Source organism: Patiria miniata, unplaced genomic scaffold (genome assembly GCF_015706575.1).
Source record: "Patiria miniata isolate m_02_andy unplaced genomic scaffold, ASM1570657v1 HiC_scaffold_2, whole genome shotgun sequence".
NCBI lineage: Eukaryota > Metazoa > Echinodermata > Asteroidea > Valvatida > Asterinidae > Patiria > Patiria miniata.
The window spans coordinates 1356994-1384383 of NW_024037058.1; the positions used below are offsets into that span (position 1 = coordinate 1356994).

Below are 27390 nucleotides of genomic sequence, written 5' to 3' on the forward strand. Positions count from 1 at the left end.
TTTCTTTTGATCCTTTGTCTTTATCTCTATCTCCCAGTAATCCCCGAGACCTGACAGTTTTAGGTATTGGTTTCATTTGACATACAAGGAAACAGTAAGTTAGTAACAGCTACATGTAGTTTTTACAGTTAGAAAATCTGGAAAAATATACACTAGAACTTGCCAAGTTACTCACATATTTCCATCCTAAGGTGGTCTTACAACATTCACAGAAGATGTCTGAGACAGCATGCAAACCCGTCAGTAAAACCCTCTCCTCTGCAGGGCCACAGGCAATGTTCACACTGAATTGGGACGAAGGATAGCGTGATATTCTTCAAGTGTTGCAGTGAAGATACTTGGATCACAAGTCAATCAAAAGTCATCTGAAGATATTCAAATGAACCCTGACAAGGAAATTCCTTTCATAGTGCTCATCCCCAGTTTTACTTGTGAGAACTTGTGAATTGACTTGTTTACAACTTTATGTAACTCAAACACTTGATTCCTTCAAGTTAATATCAAATACATCACTACAACACATCCCACAGTGAATACACAATAAAACACAGAATTTCTTAATCTTTTCATAGTTGATGAAAAACAATTAACTATTTCTTATAGGAAAAGGAACAGAGAGCCCATGGGGACATCTTTTCAATGTTTTTTGATGAGAGATGATATCATCAAGAGGTGAAAACAACAAAGACACAGCAATGTGGCGAGTTTTAATAGCACAATAGAAATGTCTACAGTGACTGATGATCCAGGCAGATCTTCTATTTCCATACTGGTACATTCCTATCTTTGTGACCTCACACACCCAATATACTGCTCTGCAAATTTATCATTTCTAAATATTTGAGTGCACCCCATTTCAGTAAAAGTTTATTCTTTTTTTCTTGGTACAAATTCCTAGGAAATGAAAAAATAACAGCATTGCTGTTGAAACCCCTCAGCCGGAGTCCAGAACTTTATCATCCGGAAACCATTAACTTTTGGCTCACCGTGCTGTGACCTTGACCTTTGACCTCGAGACCCCAAAACCAATCCCAACTTGCCTTTACCCAAAGGCAACCCCCTTCTTAATTTAGAAAGCCAAATCACATTTCTAACGCAGATTATCATCTGAAAACCATTAAGCTTAAACTCACCATGATGACCTTGAATTTGACCTTTTGACCCCAAAACCTATTTGCCTGTTCCCAAGGGCAACCCCCTACCGAAGTTATAATCCCAAACAACATTTCTAACTCAAGTCGTCATCAGGAACGCTGAATGAAGATGTCGCGATGACATCAAAAGCTACGTCGCTGCAATATTTCTGATTCCAAAAAGGTATCTAAATATTTCTTTTAGGAAATGTTAAAACATATTTTGAGTTGGACAAACTAAGTACTGTATGCTGTTCAATTCCGAGATGTTTTTAGGGATGGCGCAAGTATATAGCGTGTTGCCTCAAGCAAAAAAAAGTTGTGTGTTGATCTCACTAGTTTAAAAGGTCTTTTATCTAAAATCAATCGGGATAACAAAGAGTTCAACATATACATGTTTCCGAATATATTATCATGTTTCCGAATATATCATCTTCCTGAAGTTGCTTTATCTTTTAATTTAACAAGTTTTTCCCACTGACACGACGATATGGAAAGCTGAATGGACTGTTGTTCTTTCTTTCACAATGTCCAGGTCTCAACAGCCACAAAGAAGAGCAGACGCACAGTGCACACAAACACAATGTAAAGTGGCCGTCCATAAAGCATGATACACACAAAAAGTTGCTGGTAACACTGCGTTCACTGTGGGCATATTCGAAACCCCGTTCTCATGTTGAGTAAACACGAGAAAGGGTTTTCGAATGACGAGAACCAACACGAGAACGGCATTCCCAAACAAGATTTTCACTCCCCACTTATTGGGGAATAGATGAAAACGTCAAGAACAAACATGGCAGGCTAATCCATTATCTGCGCGGGTAACCCTTGCAGTGCATGTGCGTCACACACAAAATCGAAGGGGAGTGCGTAGAAATACGACCACGTGGCTTTAGGGGGTCTGACGATACATGTCATTGATTCTCCATTTGATAATAAGAATGTTTTGCTGACAATATACTGCAGCAATAAAAATTACTACTCACACAGAATTGAAGAGGTATGCACGTCCTTGGCTCCCCTGGAAAGACTGCAAAGAAAAATAATTAGAAAAGAAAAGAAGCAAACTTGAGAACGCTTAAGAAAACCAAATCTAAATCTTTTGGCTGCAGAGTTAATTTCCAAACAGACTGAAAAGCTAACAATGTGCAACGACTCTCACATCAGCTGACCATAGCCAAAAAGGTAACCCTAAATGAGCCAGGGGAGGGGGCTGAGGGGGCTTTTTCCGTGATACTCTTGAATTTTTTCCCCCCGCGACCCGAGCTGTCCTGACTTTTTAGCAGAGTCTTGCGCATCTTTTGACACCAAAAACATAAAATTCGGACCACGGCTTGTGGTGCAGCGAAATTTTACGGCCCTACACGCTGTGAAAACTGAATTTCCCATATACAGAGTGGACACAAAGCAGAGTTATCATAAGTGCACATGAATAATTAATTAGCTATAATTCCAAAACCCTTTGACCTATGGTCATAAAATTTCTTGGGTATGTTCATGTTGTTCTATGCATGTACTGAGTTTCATAATTTTTTGTCACTTGATGGCTGAAAACTTAGGGGGGCAATCCCCCCCCCCCCCCCCCTGTGAGATGGTCAACATAACCAGGCCCTTTTAGGGTTAATGAATGAATGATACAAAGAATCTCGGTATGTGGAAAATCTTTTGGGTCAAATAATAAAATTCTTTAAAAACCCTTAAACATTACAAGCAACGTCCTCTAAAACTAAAAGGGTGAATTTCTGTCTTTGTGAAAGCTCCACATCTGAACAAATTTATCTAATGAATACCAACGTCTTATGAATATAAACGTCTATTTTTTTATAAGTGTTTGTAAAGAGAGGCAGATTGGGCCATTCTGCCGACAGGATTTTTACACCACAGTGGTTCGTAACATCCACGCAAGTATCCATGTAAAAGTACATGCAGCAATTCCAATGTGGTGTGATGTGACCAAACAAAGTTACACACTGAATTGTCATTATATCGTGTGCTTGGATACCGTAATTTCATTAGTCTATAATGGCCACATGTCCAGTCGGTAAAAACAACCACTGCTTTGCATATAAACTGTTTTCCATAATAAACCTCATATGGGTGTGCTACATATAAACCGAGGGGATCGCATGCATAGTGCCTGCGAATGCACTCGTGACTGAGACATGCAAGCGCACAGTCTCATGTCCTACAGGAAAGCCTGCAGCTATGGTATCATAGGTTATACCGCAGTGATTTCGTTTATTTCTTGCAAGGTTAGAAATATTCGTCTTTTCACTTATTGACAAGAAATAACAAAACAATTGTTGACTGCTATGTGGGATATGGCATTTGAGGCCATTTGCTCAGCACGTACATGCGGCTCACAAAATGTCCCCGTGCGCGGTCAACCTGAGCTACTTGCCGAGCTCAACAGATTATTAAACTGACCAATGAAAGCACATTATGATTTAAAATAATGGGGACAAACACCAGCAGGCTTTGGAACATTTCCCTCCAAATTTCTTCAAATCAGGTGTACAGAGTATGTGATTTCATTGGCTAGTTAGTCTTTTTAGCTCAGCACGTAGCTCAGGTTGACCGCACTTGCCGAGTTTTTCGCCTTGTGAGGCAAAAAAAAAATCAAACACGATAGATATTTGCCTCCCAACCTCGAGAGGCAAAAAAATCAGCAAAAGTTTATCGCACACAGGGATATTTTGTGAGCTACGTACTGAGCAAACGGCCTGGAATGTGCGGCAGGCTTTTGTGTGGTCCTGATCCTTGGCTTTGTGATAACATTCATCAGCCATGAAGGCCACCTAAGTCTCACCTTAGATATAAGGTCGTCATGGTTAGCCAGGTGTGCTCTACAGTGTATGCAGCTGTAACGTCTGTGACAACTTGGTAGATATGCTTGGAATGTCTTCACCATTTTGTCAGCTTCTGGACAGGGGAGCTTGATCACTAAATGCTGTTATTCAACTTCGCCATTAAGACATCACCTGGTTACTCCATTAACAGGTTACGTAGTGTTTAAATTGTATGTCCCGAAGAGGTAATATCAACTACTCCATCATTACATTCATCACAGTGATGCAAAGAAGTGTTGTTGAATGTCAACCATGTGTATAAGAACACATGTGAACTTCCTCGATGCTCAGATGATGTATGTTTCAGTATGAGTCGTATTGCACAGCACTAGTTATGAAATCCACAGCCAATTCTATTTACCAATGCATACTTGAATAATGCAGACATGAAGAGGCTCACATAAACAGTTGACACGAAAGACTCAGAGTATTAGGCAATATTTGCACAGCCACAATACCACTCTCTCATTGTCAAAATCAGCTACATGCACTACATGTAGTGCTGGAAAATATCACTCTTGAGACTGAGCATATGCAGATGTCATCATTCACAGCATCCCGTCAAAGGGAGCTTGTCTTGTGGTTGTAACATGGAACACAAACTAATATTTATATGGAAAAAGTAGATTGCCTAGAGTCAGCCAGTGTGCCTCTCCAAATGGTTGTGCAAGGAGCATCACACACAAGAGGTATATTCTTGATCTCCAGAACCTGTAAGGAAATCAGACAATTTGCATTAATGTACGGTACTATAGATGCACACATATCTGAGCTTTTGCTGTTTTTACTCTCTCAATGCCTAATGTGATCAAAGTTAGAGGGTCCATGTAATGTAATTTTTAAAAAAATCTTTAATGCAATCCTTGTACATGCACCTTTGTGTTCCACTTAACCTTATTTTCAACTTGCTATTTTAAGGGCATTTTGGTGCCCTTTTGGTGTTTATGCTAATGCAAATGTACATACCGGTATTCATTAGCAAAAGTGTGATGTAATTTCATGCAGAAACCTCAATGTAACAGCTATTTCACCACCAAAATTTGCCAGAATTTCAGATATTTTGTTGTCTCAAATTTTCTTTTCTTTGGTGATTCGTCATTGTTTCAGTAGACCTACACGGCAGTTAGTCCGAGTATCACCCGTTATCCACGGATTTAAGTCTACTGTGCATGTTTAACATCTGATGTGTCCAATTAGCCCTGACGTCATTCTCGGGGCTCACCCGGGTCAGCCACCACAAACCTTGCTCGTGAGCAGAGTTAGTGGTGGAAAAATGTCACATGCATGCGTTGATCATTCCAAGAAACGGACAAATATGGCTGCTGGACAGCGGAAATCTCAAGTGGACTTAGAAATGAACTTTATTTGAAGTAAAGGTAATCATTTGAGTTCATTGCGACTTTTGAGGCTTTAATTCCAGCCCAACTTTTTTTTAGTTTTGCAATTGACTCAAAAGCAGTAAATCTCAAACCAAGACCCATTTCCGAAACGGGCGCTTTGTCAGTGGCTACGGCAACGGCTACGGGCGTCACGCGAGGATCATGGTGGCCTGCGGTTTAGCGTTCGATTAGCCCGGCTGTCGTGGCTAACCTGTCTGCCTTTACCCGAGTCGATCCGGGTGAGCTACTCGAATGCACCCAGTGTCTTCCTGAAATGACGTCCCAGCAACAGCGCCCTCATTTATCAGGAAAAGCATACAAATCAGTAAACATTGGCCATGTCTCATACAAAAGTGAATAACTTTAGTACGCCTACTGCCAGAAAAATAACACTTTAATTAAAGGAAGACATTTTTATGGGGATGAAATTCGAAAATAGCAAGGGGAATGCATCTCTAATAGTTAAAAGCTAATGACAAGTAATAGTGTTATGATACTAAGTAACAAAATGAATGAATAAGATGACAACAAAATGATCTTACATGTCAAGATGTGCATTATAATTGCAAAGCATGCATGTGTTTTATTTGCCCTTCCAGCATGGATCCTGCAATATTTGTGAAACTTGTCATCAGACCCCCAAATAATAAATAACACATGTATAAACACAAGAGATTTCTTCATTCTGTTCATGCACGGGTACATGTAGCTTGAAATTCTGAAGTTGAGTCCTATATTGAGATGGAATATTTTGCTTTATAAGGCAAAAAAAAATTAAAAATATTCGGTCTCTGGTCAGACCAAAGTTTTGGAATTGACGCGGCCACGCGGCTTTTTTTTTTTTGTTGCTTTTTTTTTTTTTTTCTTCAAGCTTGGATTGTATAGACAAGGTGGGTACTATTTTGCTTTTTTGGTGTCCTCATGTACATTGGTGTCCTCCATAATTTGCCTTGGTGCTTTCGATCATTTGCCTTGGTGCAATTTCCCATTTCTTGGTGCTCTTTGGTAAAAAAAAATTGAGGTGCGGAAATAGAGGGCGCTATTGGAGCTACCGCGGAACATTTTGGAGAAAAAAAAGATCGACGCGTATGATTTAAATCGACGCGTGCGCTGACCAGAGACCGACTTATTATTTTTTTTGGCCTAAATTTTTTTTTTTTTTAGACATGATTGCAAATAATGATGACAATCAGTACCTTCCCAAATTGAAAGAGCGATCGTGCGGCAACTTAGAAACAATGTTGTGCAGTACTGTTCACGACTGATGCGCAGATCGATGCGTGGTGGTTCGTGTACGGTCCCTAATATGTAACATGTACATGTAATATTGCATACATAAGTGCGCATGCGCAGAGGAATGCCGGCTCGAAAAAGTGAGGGATCGATTCACATGGCTTTAGTGAGAAAGTGAGAATTTGGGGGAAGTTTTGTCGTGATTCAACAACTTGCGAAGCCATGGCGTGGGGTTCAGGGCCCCCTTAAGGGCCCCCAAAAAGTTTAAACTTTAGAAGCTCTACGGTGCATTTTAGAGCAAATCTGGGAGGGGGGGGGGGTCTTTAAGATGGATTTTTCCTTAAAATTCAGAGGAGATTTATAATATTCTTTTGTAATAAAAAAAACAATGAACATTTCACAAACATTACATATTCCTGAACTGGAAAAGTACGGATAACAAGTATGTTTCAAATTAAGAAATTAAGTCGAAGAAAAAATTACGTCTGCTTCTGATGCCTTCCAAAATAGGGTCGGTAGGTCAGAAAGAAAGAGAGTGGCCATCAAAAATTATAAAAACTTGCCTCAACTAATTCAAAAATCTATTTGATGTGGGTGATTCGTAAAAATAATGGAGAAGTTAAGACGTCCACATCACTTTATGTATGTGATGCGATCAAGCTAAAGGAGTCGTTTGTTGGGAATTTTTATGTGGAGATACAGGCCAAAATAGGAGATACAGGGCCACTTCATCACATCTCTTGGTGTTCAGACTTCCTTAAGTTTTGAACTAAAGATGGTTTCAGCATGCGGTTTTCACAGCAATAATGCTGAGATTGTGCTCTTTTGAAATCTGTAATAAAAAAATTGATCAGGGTCGACAAACGACTCATGTAGCTTGACCGCATCACATATGCTCAATGTTATTCACTCAGGCTGGCCGTACATCGCGTTGCGCACACGACACAGTATCAAAGTGCATAACAACTGTGTACGACCCGTGCCATGGCCGAACTTGTTGCAGAAACATGCTACGCTGTTTCACAACCCGCTCGTTATAGATTTATTGAAACAGAATATACATGTACATAGAAATTTTATTCCGCTCTGGATATTAATTTGCAGAAATTCTCTTTCTCCATTGATGTTTGTTCAAATGGTACTTTTACGATCCAAATTCACCGGTTGCCATATGCACCAACGGCTTGGAACCCCCTTTATAAGGGTCCCGAAATATTTTTATTTCCAGTCGCTCTGTGGCGTGATCTTAGGCAATTTCTGACCAGTTTAACCAGTATTTTTTTTAATAAATGATCATTTAGACACCATTTTCGTTTTTTTTTGTTAGCGTGAGAAATTCTGTGTGCGCGTGAGAGTGTGAGAACAACCTGAAATGTGCGAGTCTCATGCTCAATGCGTGAGAGGTGGCAGCCCTGTCGCAGATAAGCCACTTCCTACTTCCCGATCAAGACTTGCTTCAAAATGGCCGACAACTCTGCGCAGACGTGCATAGCTCGTCACACCAAAAAAATAAACGGTTGTTTCATGAAATATCCTGAATTTATGAAACAACTGTCAGGTTTTTTGGGCAATGAGCTGTGCGCGCCTGCACAGACTAGTCGGCCATTTTGAAGAAAGTCTTGATCGAGAAGTACGAAGTGGCACTTTGTACCGTACGTTTGCAGACAAATTACTCAAGAAGGAACCATATAAAAAAGTCCTTAATTTTGGTGAAATTTGGACACGCCTGAGTATGTGAACCTACAAGCCGAGTTTGAGGCCGATTGATTTCCATGAGAAATTTTCAGTAACTTCTCGCAGTGACAATGTTGTTGACTTGAGTTGTTGAGTCGGACTCAAGTAGCTATTTTTTTTACTTGAGACTTGACTTTGATTTAGGAAAAAATGACTTGAGACTTGACTTGACTTGAAAAAATATGACTTGTGGCTTGACTTGACTCGAACAAATTTGACTTGCTGACATTAACATGTTTCTTAGAGTTACAAAAAAACACAAACCTCTGGGCGTTCGTGCGCACTAGCATAATCGGTTGAAAAGAATGCAGATACATAGCGAATTAGCAACCAGCACGCGATAGCTGGACATCCTGAGCCTGCCACACGTCATGTACATGAGTAGCACTATGCGTGTGTTATGGACAACGCATCATACTCAAGTTTGTCCATGTAGTCTGAGTAGGGTACCATCCGTTGTTATAGAGCGGTCATTCCATAGAGACCATAGGCTATACGTACACATTGAGTGGTTTACTGTAAGCGTGCTAAATGCAACTAGGATTTTAACGACTGGAAAATGGCTGCTACTCCCAATTCGCCATAAAGCAAAAAGAATTCACATCATGCCTTAAATGAAAACGTTCGGAAGGACATTTTGTCAGACGTCTTTCACACATTCAACATGATGGATCAAGTTTTAAAATATTATATCAAAATACGTTTTTAGACTCTTTAGATACAAATAAGGTGTTTGAGAGAGGATGTTTAAAAAGTATGATATTTGGCTTTTCTGCAATTTGCAGAAAAGCCTAATAGTTTTTGTTCTGATTTTTGGCTCTTTCCGCATAGTTGCGGAAGCCTTTCCTTTTGTTCTGAGTTTTCTTTCTTCTTTTGTCACCCAAATCCCATAGACTTTGTACACGTGTCTTGTCTCATCGCCACTTTTGGCATTAATCTTTGTCGCACATCATTCAAAGTCAGCATAGACATAGTCCTTATAGCCTAGTTGTGTCTTGAAGAGTTATGTCATCATGACATCATCATGGGTCATGTGACGTCACGTTAAAGATTAATAGATTTAATCTTTGAAAATCAGTATAAAATCAGCAGTGAGAGACCTGAACTTGACGTTTGGGGGAATTGGTAGTATAAACCAGGATCTTCATTTTATCTTGTGTGAGCAAACTCGCATGACCCTTCTTTCCCATCCAAACCAGAAGTAACTCGAAGTGCCATATAATTTAAAATTGGAAAAAGATGTGAACTTGCTGGCAACATTGTTAGTCTGTGGCTGGTCTGTATTTTACAAAAAAATTACCGGTGACGTCATAACACGTTAGAGCGCCCTCTAGCGGCAGGTTGAAAAAAGTTTAAAATGAATTTTCAGTCGATGTCTGTGGCATGTACATGTCTTTTGTTGGCGCCACTTTTGGCATTAATCTTTGTTCTACATCATTCAAAGTTACCATAGGCATAGTCCCTGTAGCAAGGTTGTGTCCCGAAGAGTGACGTCATCATGGGTCACGTGACGTCATCTTAAATGTGCAAATTTAAAAGTCTAGAGAACTGTAAGTGTGATTGGTTTAAACTTGGTATGTAGGTAGACTGGGATGTGCTATAGGTGAAAATTGAGGTGACGTTATCACGATGTCATCGTATGATTGTATATGTAGTTTTGAAATTTTGAGGCTTAACACCATATCTCACGAACGCAACATCCTCAATTTAAAATTCTTTTTGTATTAGGTTTATTAGGTAATAGATAACCGGTATACACAGAATTTTTTTTAAATGTGTGACGTCACGATGACCTCATCAAAAATGCGATTTATGCAAACTCTGAAATGACGTCACCATGATGTCATCCGTTGATTTTTTATGATTTTTTTAAATTAACAATTTCATTCCGTTTCCTTTCATTGGATTGACTTCAAGCTTTGTACAAACCAAGACCACAATGCAAAAATGTGCATTGACAAGTGTTATCAAGATGACATCATATATTGCTGGGCATGTGATGTTATCATATGCCAAATGTGAAGTGACGTCAACATGAGGCCATCAACTATTTTTTTTTCATATTTTATATTTGTTGGCAATACTAGCTCAATATAACTTTTGATGGACTTTGAACAAAACAATATAATTTACATGACTGCACAATGGCAAAAAAAAGGCATAAAGTCATACAAAAACTAGAAATTGTGGTTGTGAACAACCACAGAGCTGTTCCCAATATTGAATGTCTGTTGAACCAATAGACATATAAGTAGAGAACTATGTCTGTTTGTAACAGAACATAGGGCTTTTCCGCATTATGATTTGTTTTTATCAATAATACGTCCCTGACTATGCATTAACATGAAATCTCTCAAAGTTAGCCGAAAATCGGCTAAAACGGTCACTGTGGACAGAATTTGACCTCAGCAACACGTGCGCTGCGGGCTGACTGACATACGATATGTACAACGTACGAGCATGTACATGTACATTGTGGACGTCCTGTGCATGTTTTAAAGCAGAAGTATTGTCAACCTGAAGTTTGAAGCGTGCGCAGGGCATGTCCGAGTTTGCTTATTGCCTCGGAGCTTTGAAATGTTTTAGACCTACCCTTAAATCGACAATTAAAGTAAAAACTAATATAAAAACTGCCATGGTTGATTTTTCAGGAATTTTCAAAGGAAAAAAAGTCATTTCAATATAACTTCCGGTCTGACGACGTCATACACCTAAAACTTCGCACACCTCTTAAGTGGGTCAAGGTCATCATTTACTTTAATATTTAGGTGATTCCGACAAACTTCCCCACAGACATCTATTCAAAATACATTTTTGAAAATTTTCAACCTGTCGCTAGAGGGCGCTCGAAGATTGCATGACGTCATCGGTAGATGATTTGAAGAATACTATCAGCCAAAAGACTAACACCGTTGAAAGCAAGTTCATATCTTTTACCACTTTCAAATAATAAACCACTTCCGGTTTTGGCCTTTTTCGACCGGAAGCAAGGGTCACGTTTTAATTTTTTTAATTGAGGTGATGTTTTTTTGTTTTGTGCAAAACTGTGTACATTTACGTTTTGTCTAACACTCCTCATTCAAAAGGAAATTTGATTTTGGCATATTGCGTTTGTGAGATACGGCGAAAGTCATATATAATATATATATATAATCACAAGATGACGTCATGATGACGTCAGCTCATTATTTATTTGTAACACATCCCGGCCTGCCCCCATACCAAGTTTCAACTCAATCTAAATTACTGTTGATGAGATATAGGGGCTTAAAATATACAAACGATGACGTCACATGTCTAATGATGACGTCATTGTAACAATACTTGGCAGTGCTCATTATTTTATTGTGGTTTTAGTCTGTACCAAGTTTGAAAACAATCGGATTAATGAAAATGTTAAACTTTGTAAGCAGAATAAAATTGGCAATATTAAAAAAATCGTAAAAAAATCTACTGATGACGTCATCGTGACGTCATTTAAGATGTTATGTACTAGTGTTATTATCTACCCACCCACCAAGTATCATGACGATCGGACATTATCTTATATGTGTTTCAAAAAAGCGCAAGTTTGATGACGTCATCATGACGTCACACATTTTTCAAAATTTTGTACATATACCTATTGCCTTACGAACCTAATACAAAAAGAATTGTAAATTTAGCATATTGGGTTCGTGATATATGGCTTAAAGGTCCAAAACTTCAAAAATCTATATAAAATCACACGATGACGTCATGATGACGTCACCTCAATATTTATTTGTAACACATCCCGGCCTACCCCCATACCAAGTTTCAACCCAAGTTTGAAAAAAATCGGATTAATAAAAGTGTTAAATTTTGTAAGCAGAATAAAATTGGCAATATTAAAAAAATCTTTAAAAATCGACCGATGACGTCATCGTGACGTCATTCAAGATTTTGTGTACTAGTGTTATTATCTACCCACCCACCAAGTTTCAAGACGATCGGACATTCCCTTATATGTGATTCAAAAAATCGCACTTTTGCTGACGTCATTATGACGTCACACATTTTTCCAAATTTTGTACATATATCTATTGCCCAGCGAACCTAATACAAAAAGAATTTTGAATTTATGATATTGCGTTAGTGAGATATGGCTTAAAGGTCCAAAACTTCAGAAATCTATATAAAATCACACGATGACGTCATGATGACGTCACCTCAATTTTCGTCTATAACACATCCCGGTCTACCTACATACCGAGTTTCAACCCAATCAGACTGACAGTTCTGTAGATATAGGACTTTGTAATATGCACATGCATGATGACATCATGTGACCCATGATGACGTCATCATGACGTCGCTCGTCCGCACACATCTATGCTGTATGGACTATGTCTATGCAAACTTTGAACGATATGCAACAAAGTTTAAGGGCAAAAGTGGCGTGTAGAATAAACGTGTACAAAGTCTATGGGGTTTTGGGAAAAAAAGAAGAAGAGGAAGAAGAAGAAGAAGAAGAAGAAGAAGAAGAAGAAGAAGAAAGAAAAAAAATCAGAACAAAAAGAAAGGCTTTTCCGCAACAATGCGGAAAAGCCCAAAAAAAAAAAAAAGGAAAAAAAAAAACTTTAACGAAAACAATAGCTGTTCCCAATTGAAATTGGGAACAGCTAATAATAAGCTGAAAAGCCCTATGTTCCGTTTTCAAACAGACATAGACCTCTAGTTGGCTTTTTCACCATCAGCGAAAAAGCCTTTGTTTTTGTTCTGATTTTTTTGTGGCTTTTCCGCATAGTGCGGAAAAGCCTTTGTTTTTGTTCTCATTTTTTTCTTTTTGTTAAGATTTTTCTTTCTTCTTCTTCTTCTTCTTTTTGTCGCCTAAATCCCATAGACTTTGTACACGATTTTTCTGCTCGCCACTTTTGGTATAAATCTTTGTCATACATTATTCAAAGATACCACAGACATAGTCCCTATAGCAAAGTTGTGTCCCGAAGATTGACGTCATGGTGACGTCATCGACTAATTTACTATCGATTTTTGAATATTTAATTTTTCCCATAGACTTTGTACACAGAAATTAAAGAAAAATTGTCGATTTTCGAAGGGCATTTTCGACTCTTTGCCACTCTTTGCCAGTAATTCATTTACACCACTCTTTGTCCAAGCAAAGACCCTAATTCAAACAACATTGTGTAATGATGACGTCACGATGACGTCATCTGGTGTTTATTGATGGGCAATTAAATTGTGACACTTTTAATATTTGAAAATGCATAAGAAATCAACCGTACGCGTCCGCAGCATTCTGTTACCGGCAAGTGGTAGAGTAGGTTGAGGTCTTTATTTCATTCAATGGGCGTGAAATCACGTGACTCTTGCTTCCGGTCGAAAAAGGCCAAAACAGGAAGTGGCTTATTATTTGAAAGTGGTAATAGATATGAACTTGCTTTCAACGGTATTAGTCTCTTGGCTGATAGTGTTCTTCAAATCATCTACCGATGACGTCATGCAATCTTCGAGCGCCCTCTAGCGACAGGTTGACAATTTCAAAAATGTACTTTGAATAGATGTCTGTGGCGAAGTTTGTCGGAATCGCCTAAATATTGGTGTATATGATGACCTTGACCCACTTAAGACGTGTGCGAAGTTTTAGGTGTATGACGTCACCAGACCGGAAGTTCTGTTGAAAAGACCTTTTCTTTTTCAAAAATTGCTAACAAATCAATCCGTACAGATATAATCTTGAATTGCCCATTAAATGATAGCGTGAACATTTGCCTAAACAGTGCCAAGTTCCCAGCTTGTCAAATTGTTCACACAGTTGACGTGACGTCGGCAAAAAATATCATTACGCAAGTTGCGATAAGAGCTGTAAAACATGCACAGGACTTCCACAATGTGTATAGCACATGCACGTACGTTGTACATACGCACATACATCGTATGTCAGTCAGGCCGCAGCGCACGTGTTGCCGAGGTCAAATCCTGTCCACAGTGACCGTTTTAGCCGATTTTCGGCTAACTTTGACAGATTTTATGTTCATGCAAAGTCAGGGATATTGATAAAAAAAATTAATAAAGCGGAAAAGCCCTATGTTCTGTTGCAAACAGACATAGATCTCTAGTTTTCTTTCTTCTTTTTGTCGCCTGAACCCCATAGACTTTGTACACGATTTTTCTGCCCACCACTTTTGGCATTAATCTTTGTCATACATCATTCAAAGTTACCACAGGCATAGTCCCTATAGCAAAGTTGTGTCCCGAAGAGTGACGTCATGGTGACATCATCACGGGTCACGTGACGTCATTTTAAATGTGCATATTGTAAAGTCGTATATCTACAGAACTATAAGTCCGATTGGGTTAAAACTTGGTATGTAGGTAGACCGGGATGAGTTAAAGATGAAAATTGAGGTGACGTCATGATGACGTCATCATGGGTCACGTGACGTCATCCTAAATGTGCATATTGTAAAGTCCTATATCTACAGATATAGTCCGATGGGGTTGAAACTTGGTATGTAGGTAGACCGGGATGTGTTATAGATGAAAATTGAGGTGACGTCATGATGATGTCATCATAGGTCTCGTGTCGTCATCCTAAATGTGCATGTTGTAAAGTCCTATATCTACAGATATAGTCTGATGGGGTTGAAACTTGGTATGTAGGTAGACCGGGATGTGTTATAGATGAAAATTGAGGTGACGTCATGATGACGTCATCAAGGGTCACGTGACGTAATCCTAAATGTGCATATTGTAAAGTCCTATATCAAGAGAACTTAACGTCCGATTGGGCTGAAACTTGGTATGTGAGTAGACCGGGATGTGTTATAGGTAAAAATTGAGCTGACGTCATCATGACGTCATTGTGTGATTTTATATGATACTTTTTGGATTTTTGGACCTTTAAGCCATAGCTCACGAATGCAACATGCAAAATTGTTTACGTATTATGTTTGTTAGGTAATAGGTATATGCACAACATTTTGAAAAATGTGTGACGTCATCATGACGTCATCAAAAATGCAATTTTTGAAAACACATACAAGGGTAGGTCCCATCGTCATAAAACTTGGTGGATAGCTAGATAATGGTACCAGTATGCAATTTCCGAAAAGACGTCACCATGACGTCATCGGTTGATTTTTTATGATTTTTTTTATATTTACAATATCATTGCGCTTCCAAAATTTAACACTTTCTTTCATCAGATTGACTTCAACCTTAGTACAAACCCAGACCACAATGCAAAAATGTGCATTGACAGTGTAATCAAGATGGAGTCATAGTAGGGCATGTGGCGTCAACAAATGCCAAATCCGAAGCTCAATAGAACTTTTTATGATATTTGAACCAAAAAAAATAATTTACATGACTCCTCATTGGCAAAAAAGCATAAAGTCATGCAAAATAAAATAAGCGGAAAAGCCCTATGATCTGTTTTCAAACAGACATAGATCTCTAGTTAGCTGTTCCCAATTTCAATTGGGAACAGCTATTGTTTTCGTTAAAGTTTTTTTTTTTCCTTTTTTTTAGCTGTTTCGGTGTACACACCAAAACAGCTCTTGTTTCTGTTATTTTTTTTTTTCTCTTTTATTTTTCAGACTTTTTTCTCATAGGATAACACGTGTTTTCGTTCTACAAGTCACTTTTGGCTTTTTTTATAATCCGATCGACTTCAAACCTGGCACACACTTAGACCACCATCTGAAGATGTGTGCTGAAACTTTTCGTCATGCTGACGTCATCATGGGATTTATTATAGAATTTAGAATATTTAATTTTTCCCATAGACTTTGTACACAGAAATTTAAAAAAAAATGTCAATTTTCAGAGGGCATTTTCGACTCTTTGCCAGTAATTCATTTACACCAATCTTTGTCCAAGCAATGACCCTAATTTAAACAACATTGTGTAATGATGACGTCATGATGACGTCATCCGGTGTTTATTTATAGGCAATTAAATTGTGACACTTTTAATATTTAAAAATGCATAAGAAATCAACCGTACGCGTCCGCAGCATTCTGTTGCCGGCAAGTGGTAGAGTAGGTTGAGGTCTTTATTTCATTCAGTGTGCGTAAAATCATGTGACCCTTGCTTTCGGTCGAAAAAGGCCAAAACCGGAAGTGGCTTATTATTTAAAAGTGGTAATAGATATGAACTTGCTTTTAACGGTGTTAGTCTCTTGGCTGATAGTATTCTTCAAATCATCTACCGATGACGTCATGCAATCTTCGAGCGCCCTCTAGCGACAGGTTTAAAATTTTCAAAAATGTATTTTCAATAGATGTCTGTGGCGAAATTTGTCGGAATCGCCTAAATATTGGTGTATATGATGACCTTGACCCCCCTTAAGACGTGTGAGAAGTTTGAGGTGTATGACGTCATCAGACCGGAAGTTACAATGAATAGACCTTCTTTCCTTAAAAAAATCCTGAAAAATCAACCATGGCAGTTTTAATATTAGTTTTTACTTTAATTGTCTATTGAAGGGTAGGTCTAAAATATTTCAAAGCTTCGAGGCAATAAGCAAACTTGGACATGCCCTGCGCACGCTTAAAACTTCAGGTTGACAATAACTCTGCTTTAAAACATGCACAGTCCAGAATGTACATGTACATGTACATGCACGTACGTTGTACATATCATATGTCAGTCAGCCCGCGCGCAGCGCACGTGTTGCTGAGGTCAAATCCTGTCCACAGTGACCGTTTTAGCCGATTTCCGGCTAACTTTGACAGATTTTATGTTCATGCATAGTCAGGGACGTAGGATAGACATTTTTTTGTATAGAATACGCATGTACATGTTCATTCGACCTGGATGAAACTCCTTTTACGGCAGTCATTAATAAAACGGTCGAAACAGCTCAGTGTTTGTCCACAAACACATTTCTAGTTTTTTTTTTTTTTTTTCTTTTTCCGCTTTTCCCATAGGTTTTGTACACGTTTTTATTCTACAAGCCACTTTGGCAATTATTTTAAATCCGATCAACTTTAAACTCAGCATAGTTATTAATCATCATCTGAGGATGTGTGCCGAAACTTTTCGTCATGCTGACGTCATCACGTGATTTATTATGGAATTTTGAATATTTAATTTTTCCCATAGACTTTGTACACAGAATTTTTTTTTAAAATGTCAATTTTCAGAGGGCATTTTCGACTCTTTGTCAGTAATTCATTTACACCAATCTTTGTCCAAGCAAAGACCCTAATTCAAACAACGTTGTGTAATGATGACGTCATGATGACGTCATCCGGTGTTTATTTATAGGCAATTGAATAGTAACACTTTTAATATTTAAAAATGCATAAGAAATCAACCGTACGCGTCCGCAGCATTCTGTTGCCGGCAAGCGGTAGAGTAGGTTCAGGTCTTTATTTCATTCAGTGTGCGTGAAATCACGTGACCCTTGCTTCCGGTCGAAAAAGGCCAAAACCGGAAGTGGCTTATTATTTGAAAGTGGTAATAGATATGAACTTGATTTCAACGGTGTTAGTCTCTTGGCTGATAGTATTCTTCAAATCATTTACCGATGACGTCATGCAATCTTCGAGCGCCCTCTAGCGACAGGTTGAAAAATTTTAAAAATGTATTTTGAATAGATGTCTGTGGCGAAGTTTGTCGGAATCACCTAAATATTGGTGTATATGATGACCTTGACCCACTTAAGACTTGTGCGAAGTTTAAGGTGTATGACGTCATCAGACCGGAAGTTATAATGAAAAGACCCTTTTTCCTTAGAAAATTCCTGAAAAATCAACCATGGCAGTTTTTATATTAGTTTTTACTTTAATTGTCTATTGAAGGGTAGGTCTAAAACATTTGAAAGCTCTGAGGCAATAAGCAAACTCGGACATGCCCTGCGCACGCTTAAAACTTCGGATTGACAATACCTCTGCTTTGAAACATGCACAGGACGTCCACAATGTACAGTACATGTACATGTACATGCACGTACGTTGTACATATCGTATGTCAGTCAGCCCGCGCACAGCGCACGTGTCGCTCAGGTCAAATCCTGTCCACAGTGACCGTTTTAGCCGATTTCCGGCTAACTTTGACAGATTTTATGTTCATGCATAGTCAGGGACGTATTATTGATAAAAACAAATCATAATGCGGAAAAGCCCTATCTTCTGTTGCAAACAGACATAGATTTCTACTTTTTGTCTATGGGTCCAACAGATAATCAATATTTGGAACAGCTCTGTGGTTGTTCACAACCACAATTTCTAGTTTCTTCTTCTTCTTGTTCTATCCCAATCTAGATCCCACTTTTGACCCTGAACATACTTCAATCTTAATGAAACTTGGCACAGAGTCAGAACCCACAGTGACCTCGTGCATGGAACAGTGACGTCATCATGATGTCATCATGGGTCACGTGACGTCATCTTAAATGTGCAAACTTTAAGACCCTATATCTAAAGAACTATAAGTCGGATTGGGTCTAAACTCGGTGTGTTGGTAGACCGGGGTGTGTTATAGATAAAAATTGAGTGGACGTCATCATGACGTCATCGTGTGATTTTATATCGATTTCTGAAATTTTGGACCTTTCTGAAATTTTGGACCTTGAAATTTTTGTTTGTGAGATATGGCTTAGCCATATCTCACGAACGCAATATGCTAAATTCAAAATTCTTTTTGTATTAGGTTCGTTAAGCAATAGGCATATGTACAAAATTTTGAAAAATGTGTGGCGTCATGATGACGTCATCAAAAATGCGATTGTGTGAACCACATATAAGGGAATGTCCGATCGTCATGAAATTTGGCGGATGGGTAGATAATAGTACTAGTGCACAAAATGTGAAATGACGTCACGATGACATCATCTGTAGAATTTTTACGAATTTTTTAATATTTAAAATGTTATTCTGAAAATTAAGTCACAGATATTTATGCATGAAACTGGACATTTTTAAACACAATTCTGCATGGACACACAAAGTATAAACTTGAGACGTCTGGAAAGGCTTTTAAGCCAGTTGCATTGTCCATAGACAATCAACACGTCTAGTTGCTTTTCCGCTTGAAAGCGGAAAAGCATTGTTTCTGTTCTGATTTTTTTTTTTGTTTTTTGGTTCTATCCCAAATCCCATAGAATTTGTACCCTTTTTCTTCCCCGCGGCATTTTGGACCTAAAACAAACTCGTATTCTAATGAAACTTGTCCCATGTAAACACCCCATAGTGAGATTGTGTACCGAAGAGTGACGTCATAACAACCTCATCATGGGTCACGTGACGTCATCTGAAAGGTACATCTAAAACAGTGCTATATCTACAAAACTAGAAGTCTGATTGGGTTGAAACTTGGTATATAGGTAGACTGTGATGTGTTAAAGACAAAAAATTGAGGTGACGTCATCATGACGTCATCTTGTGAATTTTTAAAGATTTTTGAAATTTTGGACCTTTAAGCCATATCTCACGAATGCAATATGCTAAATTCAAAATTCTTTATGTTTGTTAGGTAATAGGTATTTTCACACAATTGTGAAAATTGTGTGACATCATTGTGACGTCATCAAAAATGGGATTTTAAAACACATAAGGGAATGTCCGATCGTCCTGAAACTTTGTGGGTGGGTAGATAATAGTACTAGTACACAAAATCTGAAATGACGTCACAATGACTCATCTGTAGCTTTTTTACGATTTTAAAAATATTACTTTTATTCTGCTAACAAAATTTAACACTTTTATTCATCTGATTGGCTTCAAACTAGGTATAGACTAAAACCACAATAAAATATTGAGTACTGGCAAGTAACGATGACGTTATCACGGGGCAAGTGACGTCATCATGAATGTTCCTTTTTTCAAAGTTTTCTATTGAGAAAACTATCTGACTGATTGGCTCAAAAGTCTGTATGGACGTAGTCCGACACGTGTTGTGGAGGGAAATTAACCTAGAGCCAGGGTTAAATGATTTCTGGTCACTTTTAATAACCGTTTCTGTCTTTTTGGACAAATTTGATCATGAACTTTACTTATTAAAGATGACATTGTTTTCATAAACGAGGGCTGATTGGATCGTCAAAAATTTGGCGGGAAGTCAGATAATGTTATTCATAAGATGCAATTTTGCGCCGGGGTGATGTAAATCAAATTAGGTTTTGCCCTTCACCAACGTATAAACTTACTGTATACTCAGTGTGTTACCTCCCGAGTGAAAGTTGGAAAAAATCACTCGGGTGGGACTCGAACCCACGACTTCCTGCTTCCTAGTGCAGACGTCTTACCACTCGACCACCGAGCTAACGGGATTGGTTGGCTGGTTCGAATCTGATGTACACAGCAGTGGGTACCGAATTTTGCACCAGGGTGATGTAAATCAAATTAGGTTTTGCCCTTCACTGATGTATAAACACTGTATATTCAGTGTGTTACCTCCCAAGTGAAAGTTGGAAAAAATCACTCAGGTGGGACTCCAACCCACAACTTCCTGCTTTCTAGTGCAGACGTCTTACCACTCGACCACCAAGCTAACGGGATCGGTTGGCTGGTTCGAATCTGATGTACACAGCAGCAATTACCGCATTAACTAGATTCATAAGATGGAATTTTGCGCCACGGTGATGTAAACCAATTTAGGTTTCGCCCTTCACCGACGTATAAACATAGATAATAGTACTACTAGTGCACAAATCTGAAATGACGTCACAATGACATCATCGATAGATTTTTTACAAATTTTTAAATATTTAAAATTTATGGATGAAACTAAACATTTTAAAACACAAATCTGCATGGACACACAAAGTATAAACTTGAAACGTCTGGAAAGGCAGAAAAGCCAGTTGCATTGTCCATAGACAATCAACACGTCTAGTTTTTAAAATTTCCTTAAATGATGCACGCTTTGATAAACCCCATTCCCATCTCTACTCCGGCTCCGTCGTTGAACACATAAACTGGTTCCTGTACGTAGTAGTGCATCTAATATTAAAAACAAAATGACTTGAGACTTGACTTGACTTAAGAAAAATTGACTTGGGACTTGACTTAACTTGGAAAAAAATGACTTGGTTACAACTCTGCACAGCGAAGGCAGTATGGACAGAGTCTACTCTAGTGTGTGGCCATAGAATAGGGCTAGGGGTGATTAAAAAGTGATAAAATAATTTGATGTGATTTTCTGCTCCCTTAGCAATGGGGGTTTCCACATGTAGCCGTACACTATACATACATGTATTTGTCCTGCTGTGCCCTCCATACATTTGGGGCATAGACCAAGTGCATGATGGAAAAAGCCATGCATTGGTTGGCAAGATGGCTCCCATGAGTTGATCAGATGTTAAGTCTGAGTAACTAAGACCCTATGAATCACCTTTGGACATGGTCGGGTGATAGTAGGGTCCTTTGATTATAAAGTACATCGCATCACCAATAATTTTTTTTGACCATTTTTACTCGTACTCCCAATCAAAATCTTCAGGTTTTATCCCCAAAACATTCCTCAAAATGCCTGATGCACCCCTGTAGGCTTCAGTGGGACTTGAAAATGCAAATGGTGATAGTTAGGTTCACATACCTTAAGGAAGAAAAGATATAGTTCACCTTCAATTGGGAAACTGATCCCTTGTTTTCCTGCCATGCTAGGAGGGCGCCATCTTGATTCAAGATGGCGGCCTCCAGCACGACACTGCGCAATAGTCGTAGCCTTGTTGCCATTTTGTGATTGGACAATTAACGACGTTGATGCACATGTACGCTAGTACGACGTACGGTACCATGTACACGTACGGGCGCCGCATGTACATGTTCATCGCACAAGACCAGGTTTTTCTGTGACACATTTCGTTCACATAATGATACAGAAAGGGGGATAGGAAAAACTTTTAAACATTTCACAAAACCCTTCTGTGTATATATATCTCGATATTTAAATGAACATTGCAAGATATCTGCAATGATTCGTTGGACATTAATTTTGTGCGTAAATTTTGAGAATGGAAGAATCTCTCCTTAAAAAGAACTTATTTTATTCATCTTTATTCATGCTTTCTTTGAAAAAAATTATTTTACGAATGTAAATTTATTAATTTTATGTACATATTATGCGTATTAAATTGATCCCTGCTTTTCTTTTCAATCATTGTTTTAATTTGAAAATAGTTAAGAAGTTTTTAAAAACGTACCTCCCTATAATATATATCTAAAAGGACTGATGATGCGACCGGAAGAACTAATTACTTAACACTTCAATTCCGTATTCACTTTCCTGCATTTCTATTTCTATTGAAATTCTATTTTTTTTTATGATGTTCATTTATGATAACAGACCGTCACTAAAAATGATTGTATTGTATACCGAGTGCGGATCCTAGGTGCGTAAGCAGCGCTACTTGCAACCGCGCTTGTAGCATAGCTACTTGCACTGGAGATAGGAAGACACCATCAAACGAATGTCGTTTATCGTCCAATCACAAAATGGCAACAAGGCTACGACTATTGCGCAGTAGCACGACGAGGATTGGTTTTCCAATTGAAGGTGAAATTTCTATTTTTGTATGACGTATTCTGTGCTGGTAAAAGGTTTTAGGTCCGTGCGTGAGTTCCTGCCATTGCAGACAAACGTTTCAAAGTAATTTACGTTAATTCTTTTTTTAAATTTGCTGGAATTCTCTTGAATGAAGTACCGGTATTTTTGGAAAATTAAATAATACTTTATCAGAAAATGTGCTTGATTTGGGGTGGTTCTGGCTAAAAAATCGAATCTCTCGCGTGATTTTTTTTTCGCGCAAAGCACTTTTTGATTGATTCGGAACTGATTAATAAACCAATCCGGAACTAGGAAAAGTGGCATCGGTACTTCTGACGCTTAAATTTGGAAAATCATTTTGTTGTATCTTGATCACTCCAGGTAAACTTTTTAACCAATGTCACTTGAATTCGTGGAGTAGTTGAGCTGAAAGCAGCCTGACTAATGTTTGCTATCCGGAACTAGGAAAACGACTGTGATATATATACTAGCTCATACGAGTCTTGTACTAAAAAGAAAGAATGTTGCAACCTGCATGACCTGACGCCACATTTTTCTTCATATCATCCCAATAAAGGTCAAAATATTTTGAAAAGACATGAATCTGGGACTGCGAAGCATTTCCAATTTTGTTAGGAAATACTCAACAAATTGTCTTGACACTCCATAGACTTTGCACACAACTCAACTGCTGTATAAATTAACAACCTATCTATTGAGGATTCAACCATTAATAATGGTTGAATCCTCAATAGATAGGTTGTTAATTTATACAGCAGCATTATATTGAAATTAATCTTAAAATCATGAAAAGTGTATAGTCTGGTTCCCCGACCTGACAATTTCCCCCGACGTCCACACGTCTAAATTGTAGGTCAGGCAGCCTCCGTGGCTAAAAATAAACATGACAATTAATGACGGCCCCTTTTCAAAGCTCGGCTTTGTGTCCGAATTTGCTTTATCACATAAAGCTTTTAATGTTCGGATCAATTTTTAAAATAAATCACGTGATTCATATATCATACAGTAATGAAATTAATACAGTTTGATATTTCTGTAAGAAAACATTGACTGATCTGGAGTCTTCAAAATTAGTCACCCAAATAGCACTGTTAGCAGGCGGAGCCGAATGAAGATAACGGTGAAATCTCTGTAACGATTCTCAAATTAAAAATAGTACATGACGAAGCAAAAAGTTCGCCCATACGATCTGAGTATACTTGATGCTCAAAATCATCGTTGAATTTCAAGTTTTCTAAATGAAAGCAATGAATATTAATTATCAACTCATTTTAAAAAGTTTTTAATAAGCAATAAGCAGTTAATTAAAACTATATTATACTCGGAAATAATCGCGCGCTATCCAATTGTTGACGAAACGAATTCGGCAAACTTTCGACATTTTCGGAAAAAGGAGGAATTTCTCCCGTTTTAGTCACTTGACGTAAATTGTAATACGATGTATTACCGGAGGCTTCCTGACCTAAGATTCATCAGGTATAGTCAGAATCTTTTGGTCTGGGAACCGGACTAGAAAAGTGTATTGGCATTGAAAAAAAAGAAAGAAAAAAGAAAGAAAATGTTTGAAAAGCTCAAGGAAATATATTCTCCTAAAAGTAACCATGAAAACCAAGGAGTCTAACTCAATTTACAAAACAAATATTCTATTGATTTAAAACGCCAAAACTGTATGCTTTTGAAATTTCAGAAGTACATGTAGGCCTAATCGTAAGCCAACCTAGTTTTGTTGAGGAAAAGAGTGGTTGCTTTGCTATTTGGAAAGCCTTATCTGCGCAGAAATAGCATGAATAGGAGGATAGAGGATTAATAGAGGAATATGGCACCACAACTGGACTTACCGTGCACCCTTTTCTCATCAAAAATCATCAATCGTGACACATAGTACATGTAGTAACTACGAAGAATCCTTAGTATTTGCGTGTTTTTGGCGGGGAAAGGGCTACAATAAATTTCAGTGCGTCAAAACATTGTCTTTGTGCTCAGTTCCGTACTGACCGTATAATTCGCGAGAAGAGAAGGTACGTACATATAACACACGTAAATTTTGTGTACACACACAGTGTAGCTAGCTAGCTAGCTGGCTCACACGTACACACGAACACAAACACGCAAAAGCGATTGAAAATTCTCAGGGGTGGAACTTTTTACACGGTGAAAACTGTTGTTTTCTTGGTGTTTTTTTTCTCCATTATTAGAGTGTATTTTTTGTTCAACAAAATCACAAACAGTTTGCACTTTTTTTCTGTTTCGTTTTCCATAATAGGATATTTGTAAATACCAATTATATATGTCATTTATATTTGAAAACTTATATTTAAAAACATTGACTACCCTAGAAATCAAATGGTTCAGTTTATTGACAATAATGTGCAAGCTCCATGGGTCGAGAGCGCGCGAGCGGATTTTTTTGTTTGGGTTTGTATGCAAATTTTATTTTAGACTGGAGACCTGAGCTAGCTGCAGCGTGTTTCATTACCAATTGCGATCATCATCATTCCCAGACCTGACAATTACGCTCACGTCCCAACCTCGTCCCCAGTGCTTATTTTATTTCCAACATCGTTTCCAATATAAGAGAGAGCAGGTAGTGGTGGGCGCGTACTGCTCGACACACTGGGGACGAGGTTGAGGTCATGCAGCCTCCGTGGCTAAAAATAAACATGACGACATTGACGGCCCTTTTTAAAAGCTCGGCTTCGTTTCCGATTCGCTTTTTCACTTATAGCTTTTAATGTTTCCATCAAATTTTTAAATAAATCACTTGCCTCATAATATCATACAGTTATGAAAATACAGTTGGATACTTCTGTAAGAAAACATTGACTAATGTTGACCTGGAATCTTCAAAGTTAGGCACCCAAATAGCACTGTTAGCAGGCAGAGCCGTAGAACGCCGAGTTTTGGAAAATGCCGGTAACGGTCGTCAAATTCAAATTGGTACATGACGCAGCAAAAAGTTCGCCCCTCGTACATGTATATGTACGATCCAAGTACACAATCGTCGTTGAATTTCAAATTTTCTGAATAAAAGCAATGAATATTAATTATCAACTAGTTTCTTAAGTTTTGAATAAGCAATTAGCAGTTAAAAACACCTATATTATACTCGGAAATACTCGGGCGCTTTCCGATTGTCGACGAAACGAATTCGGCAAACTTCGGACATTTTCGGAAAAAGGAGGAATTCCTCTCGTTTTAGTCACGAGACGTAAATTGTAATACAATGTATTACCGGAGGCTACCTGACCTAATATTCATCAGGAATAGTCAGACTCTTTTGGTCTGGGAACCAGATTCATCAGGAACAGTCATGAATCTTTTGGTCTGGAAACCAGACTACATTATCATCGCACGCAAGTTCATCATCAAATCAATCGCTCAACCTCGTTGCCATGAGTACGATCTTGCTGCAACATGTTGGTTCCCACCGTGCCTTGCGCAGAGTTGTAACGAGTAACTGATTTTTGTGACTCGATCAGTCGAGTCCAGAACTGACTCGAGTCGAGTCGAGTCATTATGGGTCAAGAAGGTCGAGTCGAGTCACAGTGTGTAGTTGAGTCGAGTCAAGTATTTAGCTCGAGTCAAGTCGAGTCACAAATATTTGAACACTATCATGGGCGTCGCGAGGGTGGGGGGGGGGGGGCAAGGGGGACACTTGCCCCCCCCCCCCCCCCCCCCCGCAAAACGAAAAAAAAAAGGAAAAAGAGGTCCGAAGCCATATTGCTGTTAGTTTGATGGGGGGGGGGGGGAGTAGGGCAAATGCTCCCCTGCTCACGCTCGGAAAAAATGATAAATTGAGAATATTATGAAAAAGTTAAGGAATTTTGGGGAAACATTTACTTCCCCCCCCCCCCCGGAAAAAAATCCTGGCGACGCCCATGAACACTATATGTAAACACAAGATAGAAAGTCAGTTTTTGGCTTTTTACATTTTAAATTCGGGCTGTAGTTGCAGTAGTTGAAAAATATTTACAAAAATACCACTCTTCTTGAAATTGACTTCACACCAGGTGCCATAATTTTACAGGATGTCATTTGCCAACATCCTAGTCTGCAGGTGCTGCAGCTGGCCCAGTATTTCGTAACAATTTTGTAGTTTTGTCTGTCGGTGTTTGCAAATGTTGGATATTCCCCTTTATGAAAATAAAAAGGGGGTGCCAGCTGATCGCCATTCAACTAATCAGCCGTGTGGTTGCGAAAGGCGATTTCTAACGGATACGTAGCACTTTATTTTGAATGAAACTACATGCGCACAGACATGTTGGCGGGCGAAATCTTTGAAAACTAATTTCTCCCGGTTAGAAGACCGTATCTTCGTGCAACTTTTAGGGTTTATTTCCCTTATAATGATTTAAGTATGTGCTAAATATCGTTGTGATATGTGTATTACTGTTCAATGAAATTGCAAAAATAGGCCTGGCTACGTGCATTTTTGAAAGTTGTAACACTGGCGTTTGCAATATCTGTCAATCTTTTCAAGCCTCACGAAGTTTAATAAGGTCCTATCCCGTTATGGTGTGCAGTAAACATTTGAGTAATATTCTCCTTCACGAGTTATTC

General features: G+C 38.5%; 1 protein-coding gene across 2 annotated transcripts in view; it reads right to left on the minus strand.

The window, feature by feature from the left end:
- Positions 1 to 24999, minus strand: part of LOC119726974 (protein yippee-like 2) — a 46402-nt gene extending 21403 nt beyond the window's left edge. Inside the window, exons 1-4 of one of the 2 annotated variants that reach the window (XM_038198827.1) lie at positions 24826 to 24999; positions 3943 to 4693; positions 2120 to 2163; positions 176 to 284 (exon numbers count right to left, since the gene is read on the minus strand). In XM_038198827.1, coding sequence (XP_038054755.1) covers positions 176 to 284; positions 2120 to 2163; positions 3943 to 4044 — 255 coding nt within the window. In that variant the 5' untranslated portion in view covers positions 4045 to 4693; positions 24826 to 24999. Of the gene's footprint in view, positions 1 to 175; positions 285 to 2119; positions 2164 to 3942; positions 4694 to 24668 lie in introns of both variants that reach the window. The other variant, XM_038198826.1, reaches the window with a different exon arrangement.
- Between the last annotated feature and the right edge of the window lie 2391 nt (positions 25000 to 27390).